Source organism: Hermetia illucens, chromosome 2 (genome assembly GCF_905115235.1).
Source record: "Hermetia illucens chromosome 2, iHerIll2.2.curated.20191125, whole genome shotgun sequence".
Taxonomy (NCBI): Eukaryota; Metazoa; Arthropoda; class Insecta; order Diptera; family Stratiomyidae; genus Hermetia; species Hermetia illucens.
In genome coordinates this window covers 120431407-120458831 of record NC_051850.1, presented here as the reverse complement: position 1 = coordinate 120458831, position 27425 = coordinate 120431407, and the positions used below count along the sequence as shown (strand labels likewise).

General features: G+C 40.2%; 1 protein-coding gene and 1 non-coding gene across 2 annotated transcripts in view; one reads left to right on the top strand and one right to left on the bottom strand.

Moving 5' to 3' along the window:
• LOC119648542 overlaps positions 1 to 27425 on the bottom strand; it is a 92163-nt gene that overhangs the window by 2437 nt on the left and 62301 nt on the right. Inside the window, exons 14-19 of the mRNA XM_038050310.1 lie at positions 23143 to 23219; positions 23014 to 23087; positions 22877 to 22951; positions 22352 to 22546; positions 22096 to 22290; positions 13996 to 14267 (exon numbers count right to left, since the gene is read on the bottom strand). Coding sequence (XP_037906238.1) covers positions 13996 to 14267; positions 22096 to 22290; positions 22352 to 22546; positions 22877 to 22951; positions 23014 to 23087; positions 23143 to 23219 — 888 coding nt within the window. The remainder of the gene's footprint in view (positions 1 to 13995; positions 14268 to 22095; positions 22291 to 22351; positions 22547 to 22876; positions 22952 to 23013; positions 23088 to 23142; positions 23220 to 27425) is intronic.
• Positions 22721 to 22792, top strand: Trnam-cau. The gene has a single exon. It is a non-coding gene; the product is annotated as a tRNA-Met (tRNA).

Genomic DNA, 27425 nt, shown 5'->3' with positions numbered 1-27425 from the left:
GACTGCTGGGAGCTCATTCTTAACAAAAAGCTACAGACGGAGAAGGATGAAGACGAGTCTCCCACGCCTAAAAATGGGACCAAGTGTACCAACAGATCCTCCAGGTTGGAGCTTATGTAACAGCGTTGCAGGAGATGCGTTGGAAAGGACCGATTTCCTAGAGAAGAGCCACTACACAATATATTTAGCGGCCATCCAGTAAACTATGTACTCGGAGTAGGTTTCTTATAATAATAATGATAACCGTTGGCGCAACAATCCATATTGGATCAGGGCCTTGAAGTGTGTTAGAGCACTTCATTCAAGACCGTAACGGTACACTACAGTAGACTGTAGGAGGCAATGTGGTCAGCATTGCGCTCCCCGAGATTATTAGCCTGATTTGACTCAGGTACTCATTCACAGCTGAGTCGATTAGTATCGGACGTCAAATCACGATACAAATCCCTCTGCCATAAGCGAGCTTTGAACCGCGACCTTCCGTACGACAGCCTTGTGCTCTTAGGTTTCTTAGTCAGCCAAAAAATGAAACGTGCTATTATCGGCTTTGAAAATGTAAGCGAACGGCTATGCACACTGCGCTTGCTAGGCAAATTTAGAAATATAATCCTCATAAACATTCAAGTCACTACAGAGAAGACTGCAGAGTCCAAGAAGGATACCTTCTACGAGGCAATTGAGTAGACGCTCGATGCCTATCCCAAGTATTATATCAAAATCATACTTGGAGATTTCAACAGTCAAGTAGGAATGGAGCCCTTATTCAGGCGATACGTCGACTCCCATAAGTTACATAGGGTTCAAATGATAAAGGACTGCAGATTATTAAGTTAGCAGTATCGTACGAAATGATTGTTGGAAGTACCTGGTTTGCGCGAAAAGCAGTCCACAAACATACCTGGGCCTCTACAGATGGGACCGCTTTCAACCAAGTTGACCATGTGTTGGTTAAACGCCGCCACTTCTCTGCCTTGAAGAATGTCAGAACATATAGGGCCAATATAAACTCAGATCACTATCTCGTTGGCTCCGGGCTCGAATTACAACACCACCTACAATCTCCTCTGACAATCAGGTGAGAGCGAATACTGAAGCCATTCACACCACAGCCCTCCGTAACACCTATCAGAGGGAAATGGATGCTGCAATAACCGCAGCTAACAGATGCCCTGGAAATGAAGCATCAATAAATGATCTTGACAATTACCTGAAGAGCGTTCTCATAAATACGGCCACGAAGATACCTGGCCCCAGTCGCACAAAAAGTCGGAACGGCTGGTTTCACGATGAATATAGCCAAGCAACGGAACGGAAGAATGCTGCGTGCAAGGTAATGTTGCATCAAAGAACGCAGACACGCGCAGAGACCTACCAGGAACTCCATCGAGCGGAGAAGCGACTTCACTGACGGAAGAAGGAACCAACAGGTCTGTGAACTCGAAAAGTACAGGGAGGAACCCCACCAGGCACAGTAGGCAGAAGTTTTACCAACAAGTCAGCAGGATGAAGCCTTATGCACCTCGATGCTCATCCTGTCGAGACAAAGAGGGAAATCTGATTTTCAACAGAATGGGCATATTAGAGCGATGGGTTGAGTATTTTGATGAACTGCTCAACAACCAAAATATCAGCGAGTTGGAGGCCCCGCCAACTGAAGACGACGGGCAAATGCTGCCACCACCAAGTATAGAAGAAACAGTCGTGTAATCCACCGGCCATAAGTCACCAGGAACCGGTGGAATTACAGCCCGAGCGACCAATTACACCAAGCGGTTCGTCAACTAATGCTCAAGGTCTGGAACAACAAATCAATGCCTGACGACTGGAAACGACCATTATCTGCCTCATACATAAAAAGGGGGATATCACGCAGTGCAGCAATTGTAGAGATATCACGTTGCTGAGTACCGTCTATTAGATATTCTCCGCTATCTTGTCTGAGACAAGGGGATATCGCATCATGCTTCCTCTTCAGCCAGGCCCTGGAGAACGTGATTTACAATGCAGCCGCAAATGGGAGAGGTGCCATCCTCTTCAAGTCCACCCAAGAACAACCCGAGATGTACAGGCGGCGCGAGATCTCGGGCTGCACATAAATGAAAGCAAGACGAAATACATACCTAGGGTCGGAAATCACAACAGCTATGACGATGAAATTAGCACACGGTTGTTGGTTGCCAACAGAGCTTATTTCAGCTTACAAAACCTGTTTCGCTCGAAACGTCTCACCATAGAGTCAAAACTCTTACTGTACAAGACTATGATATTGCCCATCCTAATGTACTACTCGGAAACCTAGGTTCTTAGCAAAAAAAATTGCGAACCCTTTTCCGCGTTCGAGAGAAAAATCCTCCGAAGAATTTTTGGCCCCCTATATGAGGATGGACGATTCCACAGGCTACATAACGGCGAAATCTATGAGCGATACCATGACCGTCAGGTTCTGGATAAAATCCAGCTCAACGGGTTGCGGTGGGCAAGTTACTTAATCCGTGTCGATGAGGATGATCCAGCCCGGAAAGTCTATAAGGGCAATATCTATAGTAGAAGAAGAAGACGAGACAGACGCTGCTTGAGATGGAGTGATGACGCAGGTCAGGACGCCAGACAGCTTTTAAGGATATCGAATTGGTGAACCTCGTCGCAAAACCGGGGTATCTGGAGTTCCTTATTCAAGCAGGCCTAGACCGAATACCGGTTGTTGTGCCGTTGGCCATGATGGACAACAGAGGGAGAACATGAAAGCGCGTTAACCACGGCATTCGGCATCAAGTAAAAATACAACAGCATTATCAACTAGGAAAATAATATTAAGTAGTAGTAATACTAGTAATAACATTAAAGATTTGTACTGTAGTCTAACATTACTATTGAATAAGATAAAAAATATGCGCTAGAGAGTGCCACATCGAGTGAATATAGGCCAGCGTGAGATGAATCGTTCGTTCGAGAAATCAGAGAAGTTTACAAAAAGAAGAAGTTTGCAAAAATAGTGGAAATTTTTCTAGGCATCAGAGAAACCCATTTAGAAATATCTAGGAATTTGGCTAGAAATGAAATTCAACCAATGGAAGTTGACGAAATAAATGTTACAGTAGGTGCCTCGAAGATTAGTTCCTACCGTACCGTACCGCAAATGGACGAAATGTTGAAGCAAGGTTGAAACTCTCTATAATTCGACAATTTCGGTTGCGCCGAAAAAGATGAAAATTCCGAAAAACAAAAGGCACGCTACTTTTGTTATAGACTATCGCAAACTCAACGAAATTACCGTCGAAGATAAATACCCAATTGCGATCATCGAAGGTATTTTTGGCAAATAGCTAGAGCTCAATATTTTACCACTCTAGACTTGGCAAAAGGGTTTCATCAAATTTTAGTAAAAGGACAGGTCAAAAACTACCGTTTCTACACATAAACGGCATTATGGATATACAAGGATTCCATTTGGTTTGAAGAATGATAAATTTTTTGCTCAAGGAGTACATAAATAAAATACATGAATAAAATATATGTGGGTGTGATAGATGACATACTAATATTCAGTACGTCTCTACAAGAGCATATCAATTTGATAGACTTTATATTCAGAGAACTTAAGAAACACAACCTGAAAGTTTAAATCAACAAATGCAAGTTCCTTAAAAAAGACGCCGAATATTTAGGTCATGTTTTGACGGCAGAAGGTATAAAACCAAATTCTCGGAAAAAAAATAGCATAATGAAAATAAGAGAGGAAATTAAAGATTTTCTTGTAATCACCTGATATTATCGTAAATTCCTAAAAAAAAACTATGCCAAAAGCATTACCTTTAATCGAGTGCCTCAGACAGGATGCAAAAATTTCCTATGCGGATACTAAAAATTCAAATGCTTCCGACAATTTATGATAATGACTAACTAAAAACCATTAGTTTGGCCTCACATTTTAAAGAACCAAATTCTAAGCTGATTTGATGAAACATAAAACTAAATGAATATAGCTATGATATAGAGGATCTCAAGGGGAAAGAAAATATTGTTGCAGATTTCCTTAGTCGAATGAAAAACGACGAAATCACTTACAATGAGGAAACACAAAATGCCACTGTGCATAGTGGAGAGAAAAATTTAAATGGCCACATTCCAATAAAAGAGGAAATTGTGAATAAATACAAACTTCAAATTATTTTACAGGAAACTGAAATTGAAAATAATTCATAGAAATCGAAGAATATACACAAGTATCAATCAAAAGATATCGGAACAGAAGACTTACTATTGAAAATTATAGAATCGAAATATAGCGATTCTAAAAGGAGGGAAGAAGGATTCTAACTAACGGAAATACCTAAAAATCTTAACGAAATCTTACAGATCGTGGGTTATAGGTAGAATATATATTGATATCTTTTAAATATGTTCTGTTTCGACGGGTTAAAACTGTTAGTCACTAACAATGTTTTTTTTACGGATATTCTAATCAAATCTTTTGTGGAATATTCCAATCAAATTACTAATTACTCTTCGTTACAATCTATAAAATGTTTGCCTGTTTCATTCTAAAACCTGGGAGGTTACAATCAGCTCTGCTCCTATCGAGGTTCATACATTATTTTCGAGAAATGAAAATTGCAGTCCAAAAATATCAATTCTTGAGACCGTCAATAAAATCAAAAAGTTACATACAATTTAGTTTTTGAATAGAGAGATCGAACGATATAAGCAGTTGCGTTAGTACTCCCAATTTGGAAAAGTATTTGCTTTCCGATACCTACAAGGCATTAGAATTAGGCCAAAGGTAGAATAAATACAATTGACATTTCCTTCTTCCACTCACTGGAAGCGGAAGAACCATGGATGCACATTTGGTTAAGGGATGGGGAACAGAACAAAAGACTGCCTAACGCCTGGTAAAATTGGATGAAAGATGATAATTATTTTTCTGGTTGTCAGTTTTCAGGACCGGCGTTTACTGAAATCTGGGACTGAAAACAGAGAATATGTGTGCAAAATAAATATGAATCTAGACCAATTTTTGTCGTTCAGTTATTTACTTTCAATTGCCATCAGAGAGCAAGAAGTTGGTTGGCATCACAGAGAACATCAGAGATCTCAAATGAAAGTGATTACGGTACATGTGAATGCCCCAATAAAGTGGCAAACAGCATTCGACGAAGTCTTAACAGTCAAGTCTTTTCTAAACGACAAATATCAAAAATGTGGTCGACGGACTGTTTTAGTGATGTTAGAGAGAAGATAAGTGGAACTTTGTCGTTTGTTTCAACATTTTTTTGGAAACCCTCGTCTTAAGGGAAATCATATACACATAAAAACATGGACCTTTAAAGCTTAACAAAGTAAATTTCGAATAATTTACGAACATCCCACGAAGATTTTTTTCTGAAGTTTTTAAAAACTTCAAACAGTACTCCCGCTCCTTCTTTTTGACTCTTCGCCCTACACAATTACCTTAAATTACTAATATTTTATATTTAGAAGTACATTTAACTATTTCATTATCATCATTTATCATTTCAATTACTTAACTACGTGAATCGTTGCTTTCACTAAAACTCTGCTCGCTCGACTCACGTTGATTCCCTACCGGTTTTGGGTTGTATTAGTATCCCGGCGATTGGCAGTTACTCATAAAACTGTCAAAATTAACTTCCCCCGTAGAATACTAAGGAGGAAGGTGAAATATTGCTTTGTGCCTTGCTGCACAAATAACTCCACAGAAACCCCGCAGAAGCTTCTTTGGCTGTTCCGAAAGGAGATTTTCGGTAGAAATGGATCGGCATTGTCTGACGGGGTCCAGTTTCTTTAGAGTCGGGTTTAAATTATGACCATCATTTCAATGTGAGTTAAGATCTTAACCCTGTCACTATTATACAAATAGTTATTCAAATCAAGTCACAAGAGAAGGGATATCCCAGAGGATTCTTTCAGAAACATATTTTTTATCGCCGTTCTGGTGAAAATGTCAGAATTTGCTATATAGATTGTTATTATTACTGCTAATACTTAAAGTAACTTCAAGGATTATCCATTCATGCATCAACTTCCCACTTTACTGTTAAAAACTGATTGATTACTTGAAAAGTAACAATTAACTAACACTAAACCGGATCCCTTCACGTAGATAAGATTCAAGTTTCTCGCTCTATGACGTCACCGCGGTTTCTCTTCCGCCTTGTAAGAATTTAATTTTTAAACCATTATAATTAACAAATGAGCGTTCCGAATTTGTCTTCTTAAGGATATGGTAATTTGGCAGGTGAAACTACTATTTCGGCGTAAAAAAACATATAGCCATTTTTTAACGCAGGGTGTCTATTAAAAAATAATTCTAAACGAGTCGAAATACCGGAAGCTGGCGCTTCGGATGTAAAGGTTTTGAGTTCACCTTATATGAGAAACTTCCAGACAGATTTTTCCATCCGTAGATACCTACAAATCCAACATATTCCTTCATATTTTTCCAAACAGACAGAAGAAATAATTCTAATAATATCAACAAACAAAATGCCTGTTATCGAATACATGCACGTATATAAATTGATCGTACCCATATTTCGGATTTACTTCGTGCACACAAGCATAAATATGTGCATATATAGTACGCATATTGAATACTGCTGGTTTAATATATCATACAAATGTATCTATCTGAATTAAATGCTACCCGCCAACTTCATTAGCACGTATATATATCGTATTTCCTTCACACTTCCCAAAGTTATGCCTTATGTTATCCCTTATAGCACTGCCAAATTTTGTACTTATGGCATGAATCTAAGGGGGGTTTCCGGCTAAATTTCTAAAATATGGAAATGTACTACTATTAAATTTATTTGTGCAGATATCAGAACCGGATTTTTTTTAAACCTAGATTTCGTCTGGTTACACCACTGTGATAGATAGGATAGATAGGTTCTGAAAACGAAACCTGTTACACTTTCTGAGGGTTATGTTTTGAGCTCTCACTCCCTGATATCAAATATTTGACCAGTTTCAAAAAGTATCAATTGAGCCCTTTCATTTGATACCTCACATGGCCACATTCTGTGAAAAAAAAATATGCACCCCCCTTTCGCATGTATGGGAATATATACTCAACACAAAATAGTGCCACTTTCTGTATATAAACAGATTCACAGACTACACGTTCTCTCCAACTTTTGTGACAATCGGTCTAATCGTTTCAGAATAAACGTAGCGTAACTGGACCTGCGTGATGGTATAGAATAAGTATAAATATCATGCACTTCTAGTAGAATGAGAAATTTAGCAGTAACGTCCTTCACACGAGAGAACGCTGACATAAAATCCGAAACATGCGACTTTCTGAAAATTAAAAACGTTTTTTTAAGGACGTAAAGCTTGCCCAAAAAATTCGCTCGGTGACGGTAATGTGATATTAGACTTTAAGGTGATATCAGTATTGCAATATTACATACAGCAGTTACCCATCTCTAGTGAAAATCAATTGGAAAATATGTGTCTAGAATGAATTTAACAGATCCTTTCGATGAATTTCCTGAATATAGAAATGTACCAGTATTAACTTTATTGGAACAAACAAGCAATAAGATGTATTGTGAGGCCTCGATTGGATGTAGATGCGTTTTTTCGGCTGGAAAACAAGGAGACAGAGAACGAGACCGGGCTGCTACACTTTAGGGTACCCACATTTTTGGTATTATTTCCTTTATCTACTAATTGATATCGAAAGTTCTGGAAAGTACAAATCGACTCACAGACCACACGTTCACACCAAATTTCGTGACAATTGGTTTAGCTGTTTCGAATCAAAGTAGATGGGATAGACAGACGGACTGAGGGACAGTGAATCGCACAAAATCTTAAAAAGGCATTATGGCCCGAGCAACAAACCTCTTATAGGTCGGAAGGGAAAAATATGTTTTACAAGTGGGAACGTCGACGAAGCAAAACCCTACTGAAACAAAAACGGTGGATGGACCAAGGTAGTGAATAAAAGAGCGAAGAAGATATCAATGGTGCAAATTCACTCAGAGGTAATTGTAATCTTCAGTAAGGGAAATGTATACTATATATCGTATGCGAAAATCTAAAATAGGTCAAAGCTGAACCCGACCTAATGACGTAAGTGTCAGGAAGGTTCGAAAGACCCGGAAAGTGGGTCTTATGTTTGAACAGAAAAAATCCATTATAGGAAAAACTCACGGTTTTCATAGCCAACTTAGAAGCTCGCTTTTTGCGCCACATTCCAAAAAAATGTTATATAAAACGCATGGATCTCGATTAAGTGACATCCAGAGAAGAAATCTACACTGCCTTGAAACTATTCAACCTGGTGCGATCCAGATAAGAATCTATCGTGGACTCCATAGTTGATATTCGACGAGTTGTTTGCCGCCCAAAAGATCAGAACTCATTAAAGAGGCGCCACAAATGCCATATTTGCACAGTTACCAAAGGCATCAGTGGCACTGATCAGTCCAATCGAAGCAAAATGTGTAGAGAGAAAGAACCTATTTTCAAATGATACAATATGGATTCCAAAGACATTTTATGCGAAGGAAAGTAGAGACGTGAAATTTAATGAGATTTCTTTAAAACAAACCTTATTGCGGGGTCGCTCAGAATTTATTCGCGCAACCAACTAACGATTCCGAGACAGATATCATAAGAATCCCTACAAAAATCTTAATGGTAGGGTATGGTTACAAATTCGCCTGGGAGAGGGGGGACGTCAGTTCACCAAGCCACACAATATACCATGAGTCAGACGGTTAGTACAGTGTACATGAAAAATTCTTCAGGAAAAGTTTGCGTACAAAAAGGAAAAATATTTCAAATTACGATTATTTTCGTAGTTATCAATAATTAATAACTTGTTTGATATCCTTTGCGTTTCATAACTTCTGCTAAGCGCATAGGAATGGAATTTACCAACTTTGTTGTCTCTTAAGAGGTTATATTGCTCCATTATTAATTAATTATGTCCTCAAAAATTTCTTTGGATGAAATATTGTGGTTTCGAATCTTAGACTCTAAAAAGTTTCAAAGATGATCAATAGGACTTAGATTTGGAGATTGTAGGGATGTATGAAACTGACAAGAAACATCATATAACAGCGAAAGCATTAAGCTTTCCGCAGTATGTTTTGCGACTTTGTCCTACTGGACATGAACCCATTCTCCACACTTTGCTTCAAATTAGATTTAAGTATATCCGAACATATTCTTTTGCGCATTTTCGATTCGATAAAGTTATATTACCTACACTACTAATTGACACCCATACATTATAATGCCTCCAGCTCCGTGTTTGGCAGTAGGTACGAGATTATCTTTATTTAGACTATACCTCGTTTTCTCCAGACAAGCTTTCGTTCCTTAATCGCAAAAATACAAAATTTACTCATGTCCGAAAAAATACGTTTTTCCAGGCGTTTTCTCCGTGCAAGACAATCCCCTTTCTTCACAATTTTGCACCCTACATCACTGCAAGCAGTCTTCCGAAAGCTATTCTTAATATCTTTAGTATATCTAAAGCCTGCTCTAGCGTTTTGCTGCATTGTTGTGTGTGAAATATAATGCTGATCACTTTGACTTCACTGACGCACCTAATATACCAAAGGTGGACATTAAGAACTTGCTTTGATGCGGTCGAACCCCCAATCTCCGGGTTTTACCTTCCCTCCACCTTTCAACTAAAATTTCCCTTTTTCCAACGCTGTATTTTGTATTATACTCAAATTTTCTTAAAAATACTGTACAAGCAACAAAACCTTCCTTTTTATTAAGGTTTTGTTTGCAAAACAAAACCTTATTAAAATCGGTTCATTGTCTGTCTGTCTTTTTTTTTCGGCGTTGGAAGGTGGAAAGGTTCAAAACCTACTGCTAGCGCCTGCCACGCAGTTATGTGAGACTTCTACTCACTAAAACCATCTCCTTCTCATTCCACTCTCCCCACGGAACTCCTATCAAGTATTGCGTCGCGGGGCTGGATCAGCTTTTTACTGCGGCTCATTATGGTTCTCTCCCTTCCTTGTTTTAGTCGTAGTTCCTCCTGTCTAAGTTGTTGGTGAATAGCTTGCAGTTCCCTTACAACCTGTTTCCAGGCATTCGTTGACTCCAGCATAAACTCCACAATGTTTTCGGGTGTTTAACGCCTGTCTGCGACCGCTTCCATTCTTGTTCGGTGCGCGGTGAACCTGGGGCGATCAAATATGACATACTCCGCATTCTCAGCCACTTTACCACATCTTGGGCAACATGGTGACTCGTCGTGACCAAATGGATGTAAATAAGCACGATAAATGTCCACTTAAGAATTGTGTTAACTGGTAGCTTAATTCCCTATGGCTTCGTTCAAACCATTTCCGAATATCCGGAATGATGCGGTATGTCCAACGACCAGTATGTGGCTCGTCCCATCGCTTTTGCCACCCTTCGATAGATTCCCACCGTGCCAGCTGCCGTCGAAATGCGCCAGACTCTCCAGTTGCATACGTTTTGTCGTAGAGTCGACCGGACCGGCCTTCATTCGCCAAGATGTCGATGAGGAGCATCCCTGCTAGTATTTATGCTGCTTCTCCTGATGTTGTCCGATACGCACTGCATACCCGGAGTGCACTTAGCCGATACGCCATTTGTTATTCAAAACAGTCCATACTGGAGCTGCGTAGAGTAGCACGGAGCAGACTACCCTAGAAAGCAGAAGACGTCGACTTTGTCTTGGCCCACCAATGTTCGGTAGTATCCTCGAGATCGTTGCAGCGATGGAAGGCGCTCTAGTTGCGGCGTACCCAATGTGTCTTTTGAAATTGAGTCTTCTGTCAATAATTACTCTTAAGTATTTGAGCGATGGTTGGGAGTAAATTGTTTTTTCGGCAACTTTGATTTTCACAGTTTTGTTCTTTCTTCTCTTGCTAATGAGAACTACTCGTACTTCTGTTTTATGTTCAGCAAGTGAAAGGCCAGAATTTCTCAACCAGGAATTGATCTCCCATATCGCTTCATTTGCATAGATCTCGATCTCGTCTTGGTGCTTTGCAACCACTGTTATCCCGATATCATCGGCGAAGCCAATAGTTGCCACGTTGTCCGGTAGGCGTAGCGTCAACACTCCATCATACATAACTAACCGCAGCAAGGGAAGTTGTCGGGAATATTTTTAGGTGTAAATATTTTTTTCACCAAATATAGTCATGTGTTAGTTTTGAGATTTATTAAAAAGACGGGGAGTGGGAGGGGTGAGAAGTGATGATTTCTTTAACGGACCCATTCTCAGAAACTACCCAACCCAAAAATCTGCAAAAAAACACGAAGCTGCCTCTATATGGTGCCCAGGCCTCAAAATACTCTCCATATCGATATCTGTTCAAATTAAGTTAGTAATAGTATATTACCATATTTTTGGGAAAATTGAGTGAAACCCCCCTTAAGTTTATGGCAGAGTTATAAAAGTAGCGGTAGTGGTAGTAATATAAAATATAATTTGAAGCATATTATCCCCAAGTTTGATCAAAATCTTACTATTAGTAATAAAGTTACAGTAGCTCAAAGTTGTCTTTACCGTGTAAATTTACAACCCGAAGTACTAAATCTGACATGCTAAATGTATATTTTTAACGGGCTACGTACAAATGGGATAGTTCTACACTCATAACATATATACTCACACAAGAAGCAAGCAAAAACTTTCATACCTGAAGCGCCCAGCTTCCGGTTTCCCGACTTGTTTTCTTTATTTTTGGCGGTTTCTTGTTTATGAATAATCCCCAAAAGTCTTTGTTTTCACTTTTGTACGCCAACTTTTCTGCGGTTGTATCAATGACTAGTGTACGTACATACATATCAAAGCCATAAACTATTTTGCTAATCCTAAATAAATAAACATTGCGCATCCAAATTGATCTAACGCATCTTCACGCATTTCTACTTTACTCCGTGGACAAGAATATACATATTACATATATGTAATATGTGTAATATGTACGCTTTTGTAAACAAGTAAATACCACTGTTATTAACGTGCAAACTTTCTATTCTATTAGGCGCAAACTTTATTGGCACATACATATGCACACACACGTCTGGCCGAGTAATTTATACTGATATGCAATTTCACATCCCATTTTCGCATATATGTACACAATATGGCGCCACTTGCTATGTGTAAAGGGATTCATTGACCACATCGTCTCACCAAATCTCATGGTAATCGGCTCTGTCGTTTCCGAGTAAATCGGCTATAACAGGCAAACATTGAATCGATTTTGATAAGGTTTTGTTTCAAACAAAACTTTAAAAAGAAAGTTCTGGCATGATTTCAATGGCGGGTGGGTGCTCGACAAACCTCCGACAATGCGTCACGCCACTAATCTCACTTAACTTCTTCGTCTCCACTGTCGCCGTACATGTGTTTTATAGTCGGCCAACACTCTGAGCAACAGGACGGACGACATTGCGGTAAATTTTAGATTTGAGGCGCTCGTTGATACTTCGATAACAAAGAGCACTAGTTAGGGAACGCCACTTCATCTAGGCTGCGTTAATGCGTGAAGCAATTTCACAACGCAGTTCTCCATTGGCTGATGGCACTAATCCGAGAAAATCGCGCATTTCTGGTCACTGTCGCTGGTAGTGATAGCGCCTGTTTCGTGGGGATCGGTCGCCAAAAATTCAGCTTTATTCAGATTTAATCTGAGACCGTATTGCATGAGGCGATCTCCATTTTTGGACAAGTTGATCGAAATCTTTTTGCTAATAGACGCTAGGGAAACATTATCTGCATAATGAATTGTATTGAGCTTTGATCGTTGGCTTTCCCATGTCAGAAGGCGATGCTTCTAACAGTGTTTCTCCACGAGTAACCTCCCCGCGTGTATTGCATCAGTAATTACGCAGTTCTTGACAAATCCGGCTTGATTCACGGTTTTTGCAACGATTTCGCGAATAAGGTTGTCAATGCATTCAAAAATCTTCATGGCATGGGAAAGTAACCGGATCGGACGATAGTTTAAACATTCTGCTGGACTACCTTTCTTTTTCCATATTGGAAAGGTGGTACTTCCTTGCCAGTCAGATGGTGCTCTACCTTCCTGAATAACCCGATTTAAGAATTCACTGAGCCACAGTATTGGGTCTCAACTCTTGGCATTCTAGAGCTCAGATTCGATGTTGTCAGGTCCTGCTGCTTTCCCCGATTTCATTCGTTTTGTTGCCTCCTCGACTTCAATTGCGCTGACATTCTATGTAAATAGCATGGGGGAGTTAATTTATATGCCCAAAGTGATAGAAGTGTACTCTCCCGTGTCCGCCCAAAAGCTGTCTAGTTCGCCGTGACATACCTATACGATTTTGTACTTCGCCACTTCCCCAAATATTGCTGGCTTAGCAGAACACGTTCGGAGGGTAATTAAGCAGTGTACACCGCATGTTTTTTTGTTTATCTATCTTTCCCAGCGCATTCCAAAATCTGAATTTCAGCGAAAGTTTGACCTTGACCTTGTTTAGCTTGAGAGTAAGTACTAGTTTCTGCTTTCCATACTGTGTTAGAAATACTTCTTCCTTAATGCATATTTAGTGCTATCTACACAGCGGTTATCCGTCCGGGAAATTATCCTGGCCGTGTGAGTTATTTTCAACTATTTACTTTGCAGCCTCTAGGATCTCCGTCTTAGGTATTGGAACTAGTAGGTTTGTTTGGACAGCGGAAGAGCCCCCATATTTTACCGGAGTGGTATGTTACTACTTCGTGCAGCAGGTTAGGGCAAGTAATTGGTGGAGAGCGTTTGCGTTTAATTTTTTTCATCACTGTCGCTCAAAGCGTTCGCATCTTTCCAAAATATGTTGAGTAGTTAGGATCCTTCGAGGCAAATTGCTGGACATTTAGTGACATTTAGTGTTAGATATAATCTGTCAAGATTGTAAAAACTCGGAAATAAAAATAGTTTAACGCATACATTTAATAATGAACTTTTTATCATTACCTTCAATTGCTTCCTCTATTCTTACCTTTCCTTTGATGCGAAACAAGCTCTTGTTGACTTGCCGGAATTTTTCTGATAGCCCAACGCTTACGACCATCACAAATATATCCATGTAAGTCCAAACGAAGGTTCCAATGATGTTCAGAAATTTTCCGAAGATTGCTTTCCATATCGCATAGTCAGTTATAGCGAACATGTGGAAAAGGTGTATTCTGAAGAAGGTTTCAAATGGCTCTTCCCCGGTTTTACAGTAGTTGATGTAATGAATATTCGAAATAATACTCAAAAGATGTTCAACTGAAAATTTAAGTATGGTATCGTATGGTACAATTTTAAATTAAACTACATTATGCTATTTATGCAGTCAACATACTAGTCTGAAGCATAGACAAAAAAAGTGGATTTGAAGCGATGAAGCTAGTACTACTCTCAGTGAATTATAATCTAAAATTGCAAAGGCCATGGAAAGTGATCACGAAAGTATAGGAGAGCTTTCAGAATACCTAACTGCACCAAAATAAATCCCACCTGGTTTTTACTAATGGCGAATCACATGCCAGGTAAACCTTGAAAATACCTTTAATTCCATGAAATGAGCCTTTGGAAAATGCTGGAGTCGTATAGCAGGGCAGAACCAACTTTTGCAGCAAAGTGAGCAATGATTTTGTCAAAAGTAAGGACTCCATTTGCTTTTCTTAGTAAACATAGCTCATCAGATGTCGTATGAATTAGTTTAACAGTTTCCTAATGAATCGAATGTGACAGACACACTATGAGGAATTGTCTGATATCGTGGGTATATTTATATGCAAGGGTAGGTTAGAGGAGAACGCCTGACTATGCTAGTTATGTGGATTATGTGAATTGCCTAAAACAATAAACCAATATGGACAAGAGAAGGTTTAAGCATACCATGCAAGGACTTTTGGAAGTGGAGCAGATTCATGGAATTCGATATCCCATCAGCTTGACTACCGTGACATCATCTGACAAGCGGCTTTAAATCCAATTTCTAGAAAACCCACATAAGAAGGGCAGAAGAATGCGCTCAAGGGAGAAAAAGCACTCCCGATATTAGGGAGTCACAGGAAGTTCTGCGATTATAAGACTGCCCCCAAAATCTAGTAAGGCATGAGAAGCCGCTCTGCAAGCCTTCCAAAAAATCTGAAAAATGAAAGCTGAAATAGAGGTCATTCTGGTGCAAAAAAAGAGATACTGCATGGAAGTCAGACCTAAAGAACTGAAATTACTGAAGGCAAAGAGAGCTATAAGAGTGCTATATAAAAAGAGATGAAGACAAAAAAACGAAGTAACGCCTAAAAACTACTCGCTTAACGGCTATGCAGTCAAAAGAAATGCTCCTAACTGCATACTCGCCGAGGGGCGTAAAAGAGAGGAACTGGTTGTTCCAACTGGTTGTTGCAACCAAAAGGTACTAAAAAATAAAAAGGCATATTACACGCTTTAAGAAAAGTGGCCAAACAAAATAGTACCCAAAACGTCAGTACCAGCAAGGGCACCGTCACCCAATCGAAAAGAACGTGACGGTTGGCCTAACTAAAAAGCTTAAAAAACAATACAAAAGAAATGAAAATTTACCTTAATTCAATTACCATTTTTAGCACGGGTAGCATGTCGTATGTAGGCGGGGGAGCTCTTTCTTAATGAAACAGGAGCCTCGGATTGGGCTGATAACACAACGATGAACCCGGTAACGACAAAGGAATAAGGATTTGAGCATTTTCTCCCGGAACGTGCGCTCTTTGTACAGAAATGGAGCTGCCAAGCATCTAGCCGATACCCTGCCCCAATATAGGGCTGATGTAACAGCGTTGCAGGAAATGCGTTGGACAGGGACCCGTTTCCTGGGGAAGAGCCGCTACACCATATATTATAGTGGCCATCCAGTAAACCATGTGCTCGGAGTAGGTTTCTTAGTCAGCCAAAAAATGAAACCTGTTGTTATCGGTTTTGAAAACATTAACGAAAGGCTTTACAATCTGCGCTTCCTAGGCAAATTTAGAAATATAAGCCTCAATAACGTTCACGCCCCTACGGAGAAGACTGCAGAGTCGGAGAAGGATACCTTCTACGAGGCAATAGAACGAACCGTCGAAGTCTGTCCCAGATATGATATCAAAATCATACTTGGCGATTTTAACAGCCAAGTAGGGACGGAGCTCGTATTCAGGCGATACGTTGGCTTCCATATGACACCAGCAGTTCATCGATGCATGCATAGGCTCCAATTGAATATATTGATTGACAATTTTCAATGAATTTTGAAAATATTTGAGAAACAGCTGCGAAGGGATCTGACTTTTTCCTTTCTGGTCGTATTTCTGGATCATCAAAGGGTAAACAAAGGAGAATAATTAAAAATATATTTGAATTTATAACACATCGAAAAATATCGCGTCCACAACCATCTGTAGCAAATATGGATCTTATACCTCCAGAGTTTGATTTATGTATTGATGTTAGAAAAGTAACTCTCAAGAACAATCGCAATTCGATCAAGTCAGTTTGGCGATACTTGGGTTGGTATGGAGCAAAATAATTTCCAAAATATCATTACTAAAAACGATGCTCCAAAAATCTGTAGGCCCGCAAGTTGTTTCTACCGTTTTCTTGAGTGTCGGGCATTTCAAAATAATGTTGTGTTTAAAAGTTTTAGTATTTTTCTTAACGGTTGGATCCAAGAATCATTTCAATCGATTTTTTCTTATTTATTTATTTTTTTATATTATTTATTTCTTCTTCTTCTTGTAATATCTCATTTTCATTGTCTTCTTCTTCAATTTCAGAAACATTTTCATGTTCGCTCAGTATGTACTCCCCATCAGATTCATCCTCACTTTCCTCTTGTGGGCTTTCCTCTTCCGTCCATTTTAGCAGAGTTTCTCCAAAATTAGGGTCACAATATCTCACACTCATTACCCTTTTCGAAGGACCAGCAGCATTCTGATTATTCATATTCAGTTTAGCACTATTGCCTACAAACACAAAATAATATTTTTAGAGAACTAACGTCTCACAGACACTTTCCGATGTTTAGAATTTTGCATTCAAGCCAAAGTATGACTTTATGCCATGACTGCCAACTCAATACTGATCCAAGCAAAGCTAGACCGCCGCATAGGTATCAGGGTGCTAAGAGTGGGGACAAATCACAAATTTGAATTCAGACGACGTCTCACAGACGTCATGTTTATAGTTACGAGTTAAGAATGCGTTAACTCCGGTAGGAAATATTGGTTAACTTAAATCAACCTCAATCACTCTAGGGTCACCGCCGAATGTCCTTCTTCGGTAATGTTTATTGCCACCCCGCTCTGACCGTACCGATTTCTTCTCTTTCTTCATGCCTTATGTCTTTTATTAGCTTTTGAAATCTTGTCGTGATTGCGGTTTCTAACATAACATTTGTGGCAGACCTCATAATTTGGGTTGGCAAGGTTCCAAGTGCATAAAAAATTAGTTGGCTATAATGAAAGAGGAAAAATTGAATCTATTAGATCGACGGTAATGTTTTGTTTTTAGGATTGAAGGAGTCTATCCGAAGGCAAGCGAACCAATTGTTGACACTCTAAGAAGGCGAATCCTACACAAGCAGTGTAGTACAGTGAAGCCTATAGTGTTTTACGTAGGCACCTGTTGTGAGACTTAATCCTACGGTCCTCTTAAGACACGGATTGATTTTGTGACCACAATCAGAGCCCCGCTGAGACAAGCAACAACGGTACCAGTCTATACCAAGTGCATGGCTTAGCATTCATACTGGTGGATGCAAGAATTACCTAAATCTCTACCGAACTATGGAGTACGGCACGCGTGTTGACACGAAACACCACGTCGAGGCCCGAAGGTCTCTTCTCGCTTGAGCATAACCACAACCACCATGAAACTCCCACTAGGGGGGCCAACCGCAAATAACCGAGCTGTTCTCACATACAACAGGAGTTCACCCAAAGTATGTGAGTCCAGGAGCTTTCCCGGTTCCCATGGTACCAGTATACCCCTGGTAAGGTTTCGTGACCAATTTGCCACTTCAGATGAGTCCCCGCGCAGACTCGGGTCTAATCGCCCTGATTAGGTCTTTGGAGCATTCACCTACTGAATCACGGCCGGCAAACCAAAGTGATTACAGCGTCTCCCGGTGCCACCACTATGGAGGTTCTCCTCGATCACTTGGTTTTGGTTTGGCCGATAGGGTTGCCGCCCCATCTTCCTCGCCGCCACCTCTGAACACCAGCAGTGTAGTACAAGCAAATAATGAAAACGTGACAATCCGACTGAAAGCGAGGACTAGTTCCAATTTTCGACCTAACGTACGTCAGTGCTTGCCTGTGAACCTAATTTCAATACCAAGAGTCCATCTCTTTGAATTGTCCACCTACCGTACAGCGAACATTCCTGCAGATTTCCAGCGTTAGCTGGTGTTTCCTCTGCTGCATGCTACTTGCACTAAACCGCGGAGCTGCATCAAAACAGTGGATAGGACTCGGAAGCTCATTGACACGACACTGAGGGTAAAATCGCTTACACGGCAATGTATTTGGTTACTGAACCTGCTTACGTCAACCACTAACGACGGGTATATGCTTGGGACGTTATTACTGCCAACGGGTCTTCACACGCCAATAACTTTTTGATTTTCTGTTCTCGCTCAAAAATAGTCCAAACCCGTCTAAAAAAAGAGGAGGGACGGAGTCAATATAGTCTGAATCATCATCATCATCAACGACGCATTAACCAGTATCGGATTTAGACCTACTTAAGTAAGGAAAATCTGATTGTGGTGGGACCTCCAATAACATTCGTTATTAGATGGAAATAATAAGACGATTACCTTTTCGCTAATGGTTATTGATTCTGGTACGCATATACTGATATTTGGGGAACAACTTATTCCTTTCTTTAGTCAAAATGCTCGCTTTATCCAATTCGAGCGCGAGTCCGAGTGTTGTATGGTGGACATTCTGGGGTTAAATGATATTATATAGTGGGTCTCGGGAGAGGACTTCCCACCTTTTTACAGCATGTGTTATTATCCTCCGAACAACCGCAAAGCGCAACCTCATTACATTGCAATCGATTTCTAACCGGATATTGACTACGAGATTCCAATGAAAGATGAGTAATATTTTAATAGAATAGTCTTACGAACCAATGGAGGCTTCTAATCAAGCCTGAGAGAAGCTTACTAAAGGTGACATTATGAACGTGATAGATAATCTGAATGCCAACGAGGCTCCCTCTGTTGGTGGAAGATTTGCGTATTTTTACAGTTTCTGCCACCGCGTCATTGTTTGCGCATAAAGCCCTCCATAAGGTTAGTTGGGCTTCAAATGACCGACACCGTACGTGCATTCAGATTGATCACATTACAACCAATAGTAAATTTAGAAGTTGTCTTCTGAATGTGTGCTATAAGAGAGGCGTTGACATCGGCCTCGCAAGGGATCATCTTCCACTCGTTGTTTGCCCTCGCTTGGTCTTGCATCGGCCCATTCTCGCAGTGCTGGAAAGCTATAACTCCCCAAATTCAACATCGACTGTTTATATGATTTAGCAGTCACTCGACAGAGGGAGAGCTTCCTTACTAATGGAACGCCAGGTACCTTGAATAATTCACTTAGAGGTCTTGATAAGCATTGGGCCGACATCAAAAATGCTATTTTCTTGGGTACTGCGTAGGCGTCATGTTTCGTCGTCGTAAGATCTGGCTTACTGCGAACTCATGGAAAAAGATCAACGAACGGAGTCGAAACCTCTACTCACAGTTACAAGTGATGCTGAGATACTAGTAGCTGCAAACTCAACGTAATGTGCGCCATGACAGAAGGTAGATTATTATTGCACTGGTCAGGGAAACTGAAGATTCCACCCAACGCAATGATTTCAGAAGTGTATACCGCGTCACGAAAGATCTTGCATATAGTCGCAAACCTTTCTATGGTCCTGTGAAACACACTTCACCACTATTCTCAACCGTCTCGTAGGGATGAAATTTCTAATCACCATTATATGCGCAAACGAACTGATCCTCCAAATAGAAGAGAACCCATCTCGGTGGCAAATGAATTTAAACTAATTAAAACCATCGGACGGTTCTTGGTCTGGCGGGTCACCTCACCCTTTCTATCTGCGATTATGGGTGGAATATGAAAAGCGTTGATCAAGTTGTTTCCTAGATAAACATCATTATTTCTGCCGGACGATGTTCCCGAGGCATTCAGAGTGTTAGATCCGGTTTTCTTTCTTGGACTAAAATCTGGAAATACTGGGTTTCAGCAACAACATCAAGTTGAGTCTATTCTCTCCTAGTGTTCTTTCTGTGTAGTTATATAAGAGTAGCAAATGGAAAGTCACCACCTCCATTACTTCAAAGCTCCAACATTTGTCTTCGACGTGTCACAGTGGTACACTAGCCCGATACAATTTCGAACCGAAAGTTTCTCGTTACAAAAGATGGTAACTCGTAGACGTGCTGATGAGATGACGAAAGGCAATCATACCATTGTTCGTTAAGAGATGCACACATTATTCCCTATTATGGGGTAAATGGGAATCAAACTATATAATGACAATTCTTTCATTCATATTTTTTGTCCAAATTCAAGCACAAACGCATGTAAATGATAAGCCTGCTTACAAACGGCACTACACCGGTTTGGGTCGGTAACCGATAATGGATGCATGGCTGGAAGTTAATCACTGTTAAAGAATTTTTACACACTAACAACTTGTTTTCTGTTCGGAGTATCCTTTTCGTATCATTTTCTTCCCACCCATGGGGAGAAAGTGATCCATGATACTGAGGTATATGCAAGAGGTACGATCCTCTTCAAGTCCAGTCAAATACTGACCTATGATAACGATATCGACATCATGGGAAAAACGACCCGAGACTACAAACCGCCTTCATCCAGGTCGAGCAGCCGGCGCGAGATCTTGGGCTGCACATTAATGAAGGCAACCTCAGCACCAAAACCGAAAGAACATCGAATAGCACTGGTCAAACGAAAACAATAAAGATAGGAGACTACAACTTTGAGCCCGTTGAAAATTTCTCCTACCTAGGGTCGAAAACCACAACCCATAACAACTATGACGATGAAATCCGCGCACGGTTGTTGGCAGCCAACAGAGCCTATTTCAACTTACAAAAACTGTTCCGCTCGAAACGTCTCACCATAGGGTCAAAGTTCTTACTGTACAAGACAATGAGCTTGCCAGTCCTCATGTATTCCTGGGAGACTTAGGTGCTTAGCAAGAAGAATTGCGAACTCTTAGCCGTGTTCGAGAGAAGAACGCTCCGAAGAATTTTTGGCAACCTACACGAGGATGGACCATTCCGTAGCTTACATAACAACGAAATCTATGAGCAATACCATGACCGTTAGGTTGTGGATAAAATCCGGCTCAATAGGTTACGGTGGGCGGGTCACTTAATCCGTATGGATGAGGATGATCCCACCCGGGAAGTCTATAAGAACAATAGCGATGGTAGAAAAAGAAGACGAGGCAGACCCTGCCTGAGATGGAGCCATGGCGTAGGTCAGGACGCCAGACAGCTTTTAGGGATATCGAATTGGCGGACCTCGGTGCAAAACCGGGATGTCTGGAGTTCCTTATTAAGGCAGGCCTAGACCGGATACCGGTTGTTGCGCCGTTGATGATGATGATGGTGATGGGACCCCCCATAAATAAGCATATAAACACACAACTGCACATGAGCAAACAATTTTCTCTATTGAAGCGAAGAGGGTAATCGCAATTGCGTCTCTCCCGCAGAAGAGATAACTCGATAGATGAAGTTCCCTGAAGCTTGGGTTATCTGCTCCTAACTCAATAGACCTAGCTTGATACAAAGCGTCAAGCAGTCCCTGTTTAGCGCCTCAGAGGCAAGATGAGCGTATTTGCCCTGATATTCTGCTTCCGAATAGCGGTCTGTCGAATAAAATCTGATTCTTTACAACACACCATTCACTCACATTTGTGGAATACTGGTGCAGTGAGTTATGTAAGTGCGTCAATAAATTTTCTCTAAAGAAGTCTTTAGCAAGCTGTGTAAGTCAACCACTACTTAAAATTTGTTCTAGTTTCCATGGGTACTTACTTAGGGACATCACAACTGTGAGCAGAACTATCATTTTAATTTTATAAGCTAGTGCAGCACGATGCATTTGCGACTGATGATCTGGTAACTGCACCTCTATATCGTGCCATTTCCGCATCAAACCTGGCCATTTTCTAGCTAAATTGGCAAACATGCCGCATACGCATAAGCATGAACCTTGGAATATTATCGGATCTGAAAGAATTATTAGTTTCCTGTCGATAGACTCCCATTCGAATATTTCAGGACAACTTACCAATATCAGCCAATTCGAAATTGTTAGTAGCGAATACGAAGTAAATCGTTAAAATGAAGTAGAAAGCAAGGAAAATTAATACGATTCCTGTGTATAGCGCTGGAAAGCAACACCATCTAAAAGAAAGACCGTTTGCGTTCTTTGACTTCACACCTCGCACCGGCATTATTGCGAAGAATTGGGCTATTAACAAAACTAGAAATATGTAAAAATGGATAGTTATGAAATATCAAAAATAGAAGTAACATAAAAAGTAAATTGCATTTTATTTCCAAACAACTCAAATCCTAAAATTAATAAAGCCGTGACTAGTAATAGCCATGACTAAATTGATAATGTGATCAAAAATGGGTTAAATTTTGGATGTGGAGCAGAGTGGCGCAGTGGAAGCGTGCTGGGCCCATAACCCAGAGGTCCGTAGATCGAAACTACGCTCTGCTAGTCCTTCTTTTTATCAAAGACTTCGAAAAAGGAAATAATTTTTGGGTAAAATAAAAAGAAAAGGATGTGTTCAAAAATAAATGCCTGTTCCAACTGCTTCATGAAAACTTCCATTATACATGAAATCTTCCTTTGTCGCTCTTCTCAAATACTTGAAACCTACGAAAAAAATCGATTAGGCCAAGAACATCTGGAGTAAGCGAGGAGCACTTATGTTATACCTGCACTATGGCCCAAACTTTCACTTTTGGTACTCAATAATGGAGAAGACTTCTGCTTCCCAGGGTTATTTGGCCTGCATGAACGATTTTGTAGGAAATTCTCACAAAAAGTAAAATAGGAAACTTCACTTTAAATTTATCTTTTTTCGCCTGATAAGCAGATTCTTTATAGGAATGCCGCCCAACTGCATACCCTTCCAAATCACCTGTTTAGACACTTTCATGACTGCTTACAAGAAACGCTACTAAGTCTTAGATCCGTGTAGTATGGGAGTCATTTCCACTCTAGAAGTGGATACGCAGCTTGCCACCATACAATTGCCGACAAGAATTTTGTCACGCATCCTTTTGCACCGACAGAGTATCTTTTTGTCTCAACTAATCACGCGAACTATTTATTGTCGAAAGCTCAATGGCTGTTCATGGAACGTACTTAAACATTTATTATTAAGCTGTCGTGCTGAGAAGTCATTTAATAAACAACACAAACAAATAGAAAAGGATAACAATTATATTCGCGTTTCTTTTTTTTATTAATTCAATAAGGTGTGATTAGCAAGGATGAAATCAGGTAAAAACTGGTTAATTTGTTTATTTACTTTCTTTTTTATTGAAATATAGAATTCAGCTATGTCAATTTTTTCCTGCCAGGTTGAGTGTCCTTCATTAATAATTGTTTGTAATGATTAGGTGATTTCCAAGGCCTCGGAATGCCTCCTTGAACGCGAACGATAGGGAAGTCGGCCTTATGCACCTATATAAGCGCAGATGCCAAGAACTGCTTAGAAAACAATTGGTAGATTCTTGCTTCTTTATTTAACAAAAAGTCATCCGCCTGATCACGCTGGGCAAAACAATTAATATAGATAACACTTTTGAAGGTTTTGTGTCAAACAAAACCTTATTAAAATTGGCTCAATGTCTGTTTGTCCATCACACCAGATTTACTCGAAAACGAAACGGATTGTCACGAAATTTGGTAAGAAAATGTGATATGTGTGTCCCTTTACATGTGGCGAGTAGCGCCATTTTGCGTTCAGTTTGAAGGGGGCGTCCCCATACATGGGGGGTTAATTTTTTATCATCGAATATAGATACGTGGGTGCCAAATGAAAGGGCTAATCTCATTTCTGATATTGGGTAAAGCATATAGAAGATAGGGCTCAAAATGTGTGCCCAAAAAGTAAATCAACTCTTGTTCTTAGAACCTATCCATCCGAAAAATCTGAAAAAATACATTTATGCAACTATATGAAATCAAGGCCTCAAAATACATCCCATTCCGATATCTGCACAAATAAAGTTAATAACGGTATAATACATTACCATGTTTTTAAAATTTACCGGAAAACCCCCCTTAAATCCATACCACAAATACGATATTTGATATCAACAGAGTCGTTAATATAGGACATATTTCGTAAAAGTTTGAAAGCAATCCGATTATTGTTAACAAATTTATTAAAGTCAAAGTTTCGCATTTCGGGTAAATTTACGGCACCGTAAGACGTGTATCACGTCATTATCATATAAAGTGAACTTTTATATGGACGTTTTAGTTTCGCTTTTTTGGCTTTTTTTTTAGGTGTTTACATATCACTGTCAGTTACTCGAGGAAGGCATGCGTGTATATATGTGCCAAAAAAGCTTGTGGGTACTAATTAATATAATAGACATGTGTCTACCTGGTTACCAGCGTTTTTAATTTATGTACATAACATATATCTGTATGCTTTTATGCACGAAGTAAAGTGGAAATGTGTGTATTCATTGTCATGTGGTAATAGACGATGTTTGCTTATTTGGGATGAACATAATATTTATGTCGTTGATATGTCTGGACATATGTGTACCTTGGAGTTTGCCAAAATATGACAGACTAGTTTATATTCTTAGCTATGTACGCATGGGAAATCGTTCGTAAAGAGTTTCTCACATAAGATGAACGCAAAACCTTTATACTGTTAGCGTCCGGTATCCCGACTTATTATTTAATTATTAGAAATAACACTGAAGCTAAAGCACCTTAATTGTTATAGCAAATCTAAGATACAATTTAAACGATAAACTAATTTTTTTTTTTTTTGGGAGTTGGATAGGTGAATGCGTTTACGTACAGAGTGTTGGACTCCGGCAACAGTACGTTGTCGGACTACCAACTAAACACCCTGTCATCAGAGAACTAGCCTGCAATCGTTTGACATTACTTAGCTTACTCAAAGCCAAGACTCCAGCTGCAGTCCGGTCCGTTCCTCCATTGGTTTGCTCCAAGAAGCTCATCTTCAAGTCGAGCATTAAACCAATGTTCATAAGGAACTCCAGACATCCCGGTTTTGCGCCGAGGTTCACCAATTCGATATCCCTAGAAGCTGTCTGACGTCCTGACCTACGCCATCGCTCCATCTTAGGCAGCGCCTGCCTCGTCTTCTTTTTCTACCATAGATATTGTCCTTATAGACTATCCGGGTGGGATCATCCTCATCCATACGGATTAAGTGACCCGCCCACCGTAACCTATTGAGCCGGATTTTATCCACAACCGGACGGTCACGGTATCACTCATAGATTTCGTCGTTATGTAGGCTACGGAATCGTGCATCATCATGTAGTGGGCCAAAAATTGTTCGGAGGATTCTTCTCTCGAACGCAGCCAAGAGTTCGCAACTTTTCTTGCTAAGAACCCAAGTTTCCGAGGAATACATGAGGACTGGCAAGATCATTGTCTTGTACAGTAAGAGCTTTGACCCTATGGTGAGACGTTTCAAGCGGAACAGTTTTTGTAAGCTGAAATAGGCTCTGTTGGCTGACAACAACCGTGTGCGGATTTCATCATCATAGCTATTATCGGTTGTGATTTTCGACCCTATCTTTATTCTTCCCGTTTGGCCAATGCAGTTTAATGTTGTAGGTTGGTTAATTTTTGATACAGACGTTGCCACCATATATCTCTCTTATCTTTATTTCGCTTATTTAACCATGGCAATTTGATTTCGTCGCTTCTTGTTCTTTGGCGCTGAAGTGGTACCACATAATTTGTCATGATTTCATTAATGTGCAGTCCAAAATCTCGCACCGCTTGCTTGATCTTCCGGAAGGTACATCTCGGGTTGTTATACCCATGATGTCGATCTCGTCAGTATAGGCCAATAGTTGGGTTCACATGAAGACGATCTACGATCTACCTGATAATACTGTTCGACCTAGCAAAATAGCGGAGCATATCTTATATATGGTACTCAGCAGCGTGATATATATATAATTACTGCAGTGGGTGATATCTCCCTTTTTATGTATGGTACATATAATACCTCGCTCCCAGTCGTCAGACATTGATTCACTATCCCACACCTTGAGTTGATGAACCGGTTGATATTATTTGTCGCATCCACATTTAACCCGTTCATTTTTAATATCATCGACTCCTGGCGACTTCGGATTTTTAAGCCGATGAATTGTAGGGACTATTTCTTCTATCCTTGGTGGAGGCAGTATTTGTCCGTCGTCTTAAGTTCGTCGTTGTTGTTGTTGAGCAGTTCCTCAAAGTACTCAACCCACGGTGCGCTTGCTCCTCGTACTTGTCGAATTCACAAAACTTTCGGTTCCGCTAGCCTTCCTTCTCCGTTTCTTCGCTCGACGAAGTTTGTGATAATTCTCTGCGCGTGCCGGCATTATTTGATGTGATTGTGAAGATCATTTGTCAATACTTCATCTCCAGGACCACTGTTGACTGTGGTTATTGCTGACCTCATTTCTCCATTATCAGTAGGGATTCTAGGCGGTGTTGAAATTCGAGCCGGGCCTATATTGGCCTACATATATGTTCTGACATTCATCAAGGCTGAGAGGCGTTCAATCAACATGTGGTCAACTTGGGTGAAAGTATTTCCATCCGGAGAGGTCCATATATGTTTGTAGACCTCTTTTCGGGCAAACCAGGTACTTCCAACAACCATTTCGTGCGATACTGCTAACTGAACAATCCACAATCCCTCGCCATTGTGGTTTTACGTAAACTATGGAAGCCGGCTTATCGTCTGAATAAGGGCTCCGTCCTTACTTGACTGTTAAAATATACAAGTATGATTTTGATATCATACTTGGAAAAGGCTTCGAGGGTTCGCTATATCGCCTCGTAGAAGGTATCCTTCTCCGACTCTGCAGTCTCTGTAGGGGCCTGTACCCTAATGAATTATATATTTCAAAATTTGAGTCGGACGCACAGACTGCATACCCTTCCACTTATGTTTATGTTTTCATTTTTTTTCTGACTAACTCCGAACACATCGTCTACTGGTTGGCTGCTCTAATATATGGTGTAATGGCTCTTCTCCACGAAACCAGTCCCTGTCCAACGCATCTCTAGCAACGTTGTTACATCAGCGGATATCGGCTAGCCACTGAACAGTATTCGG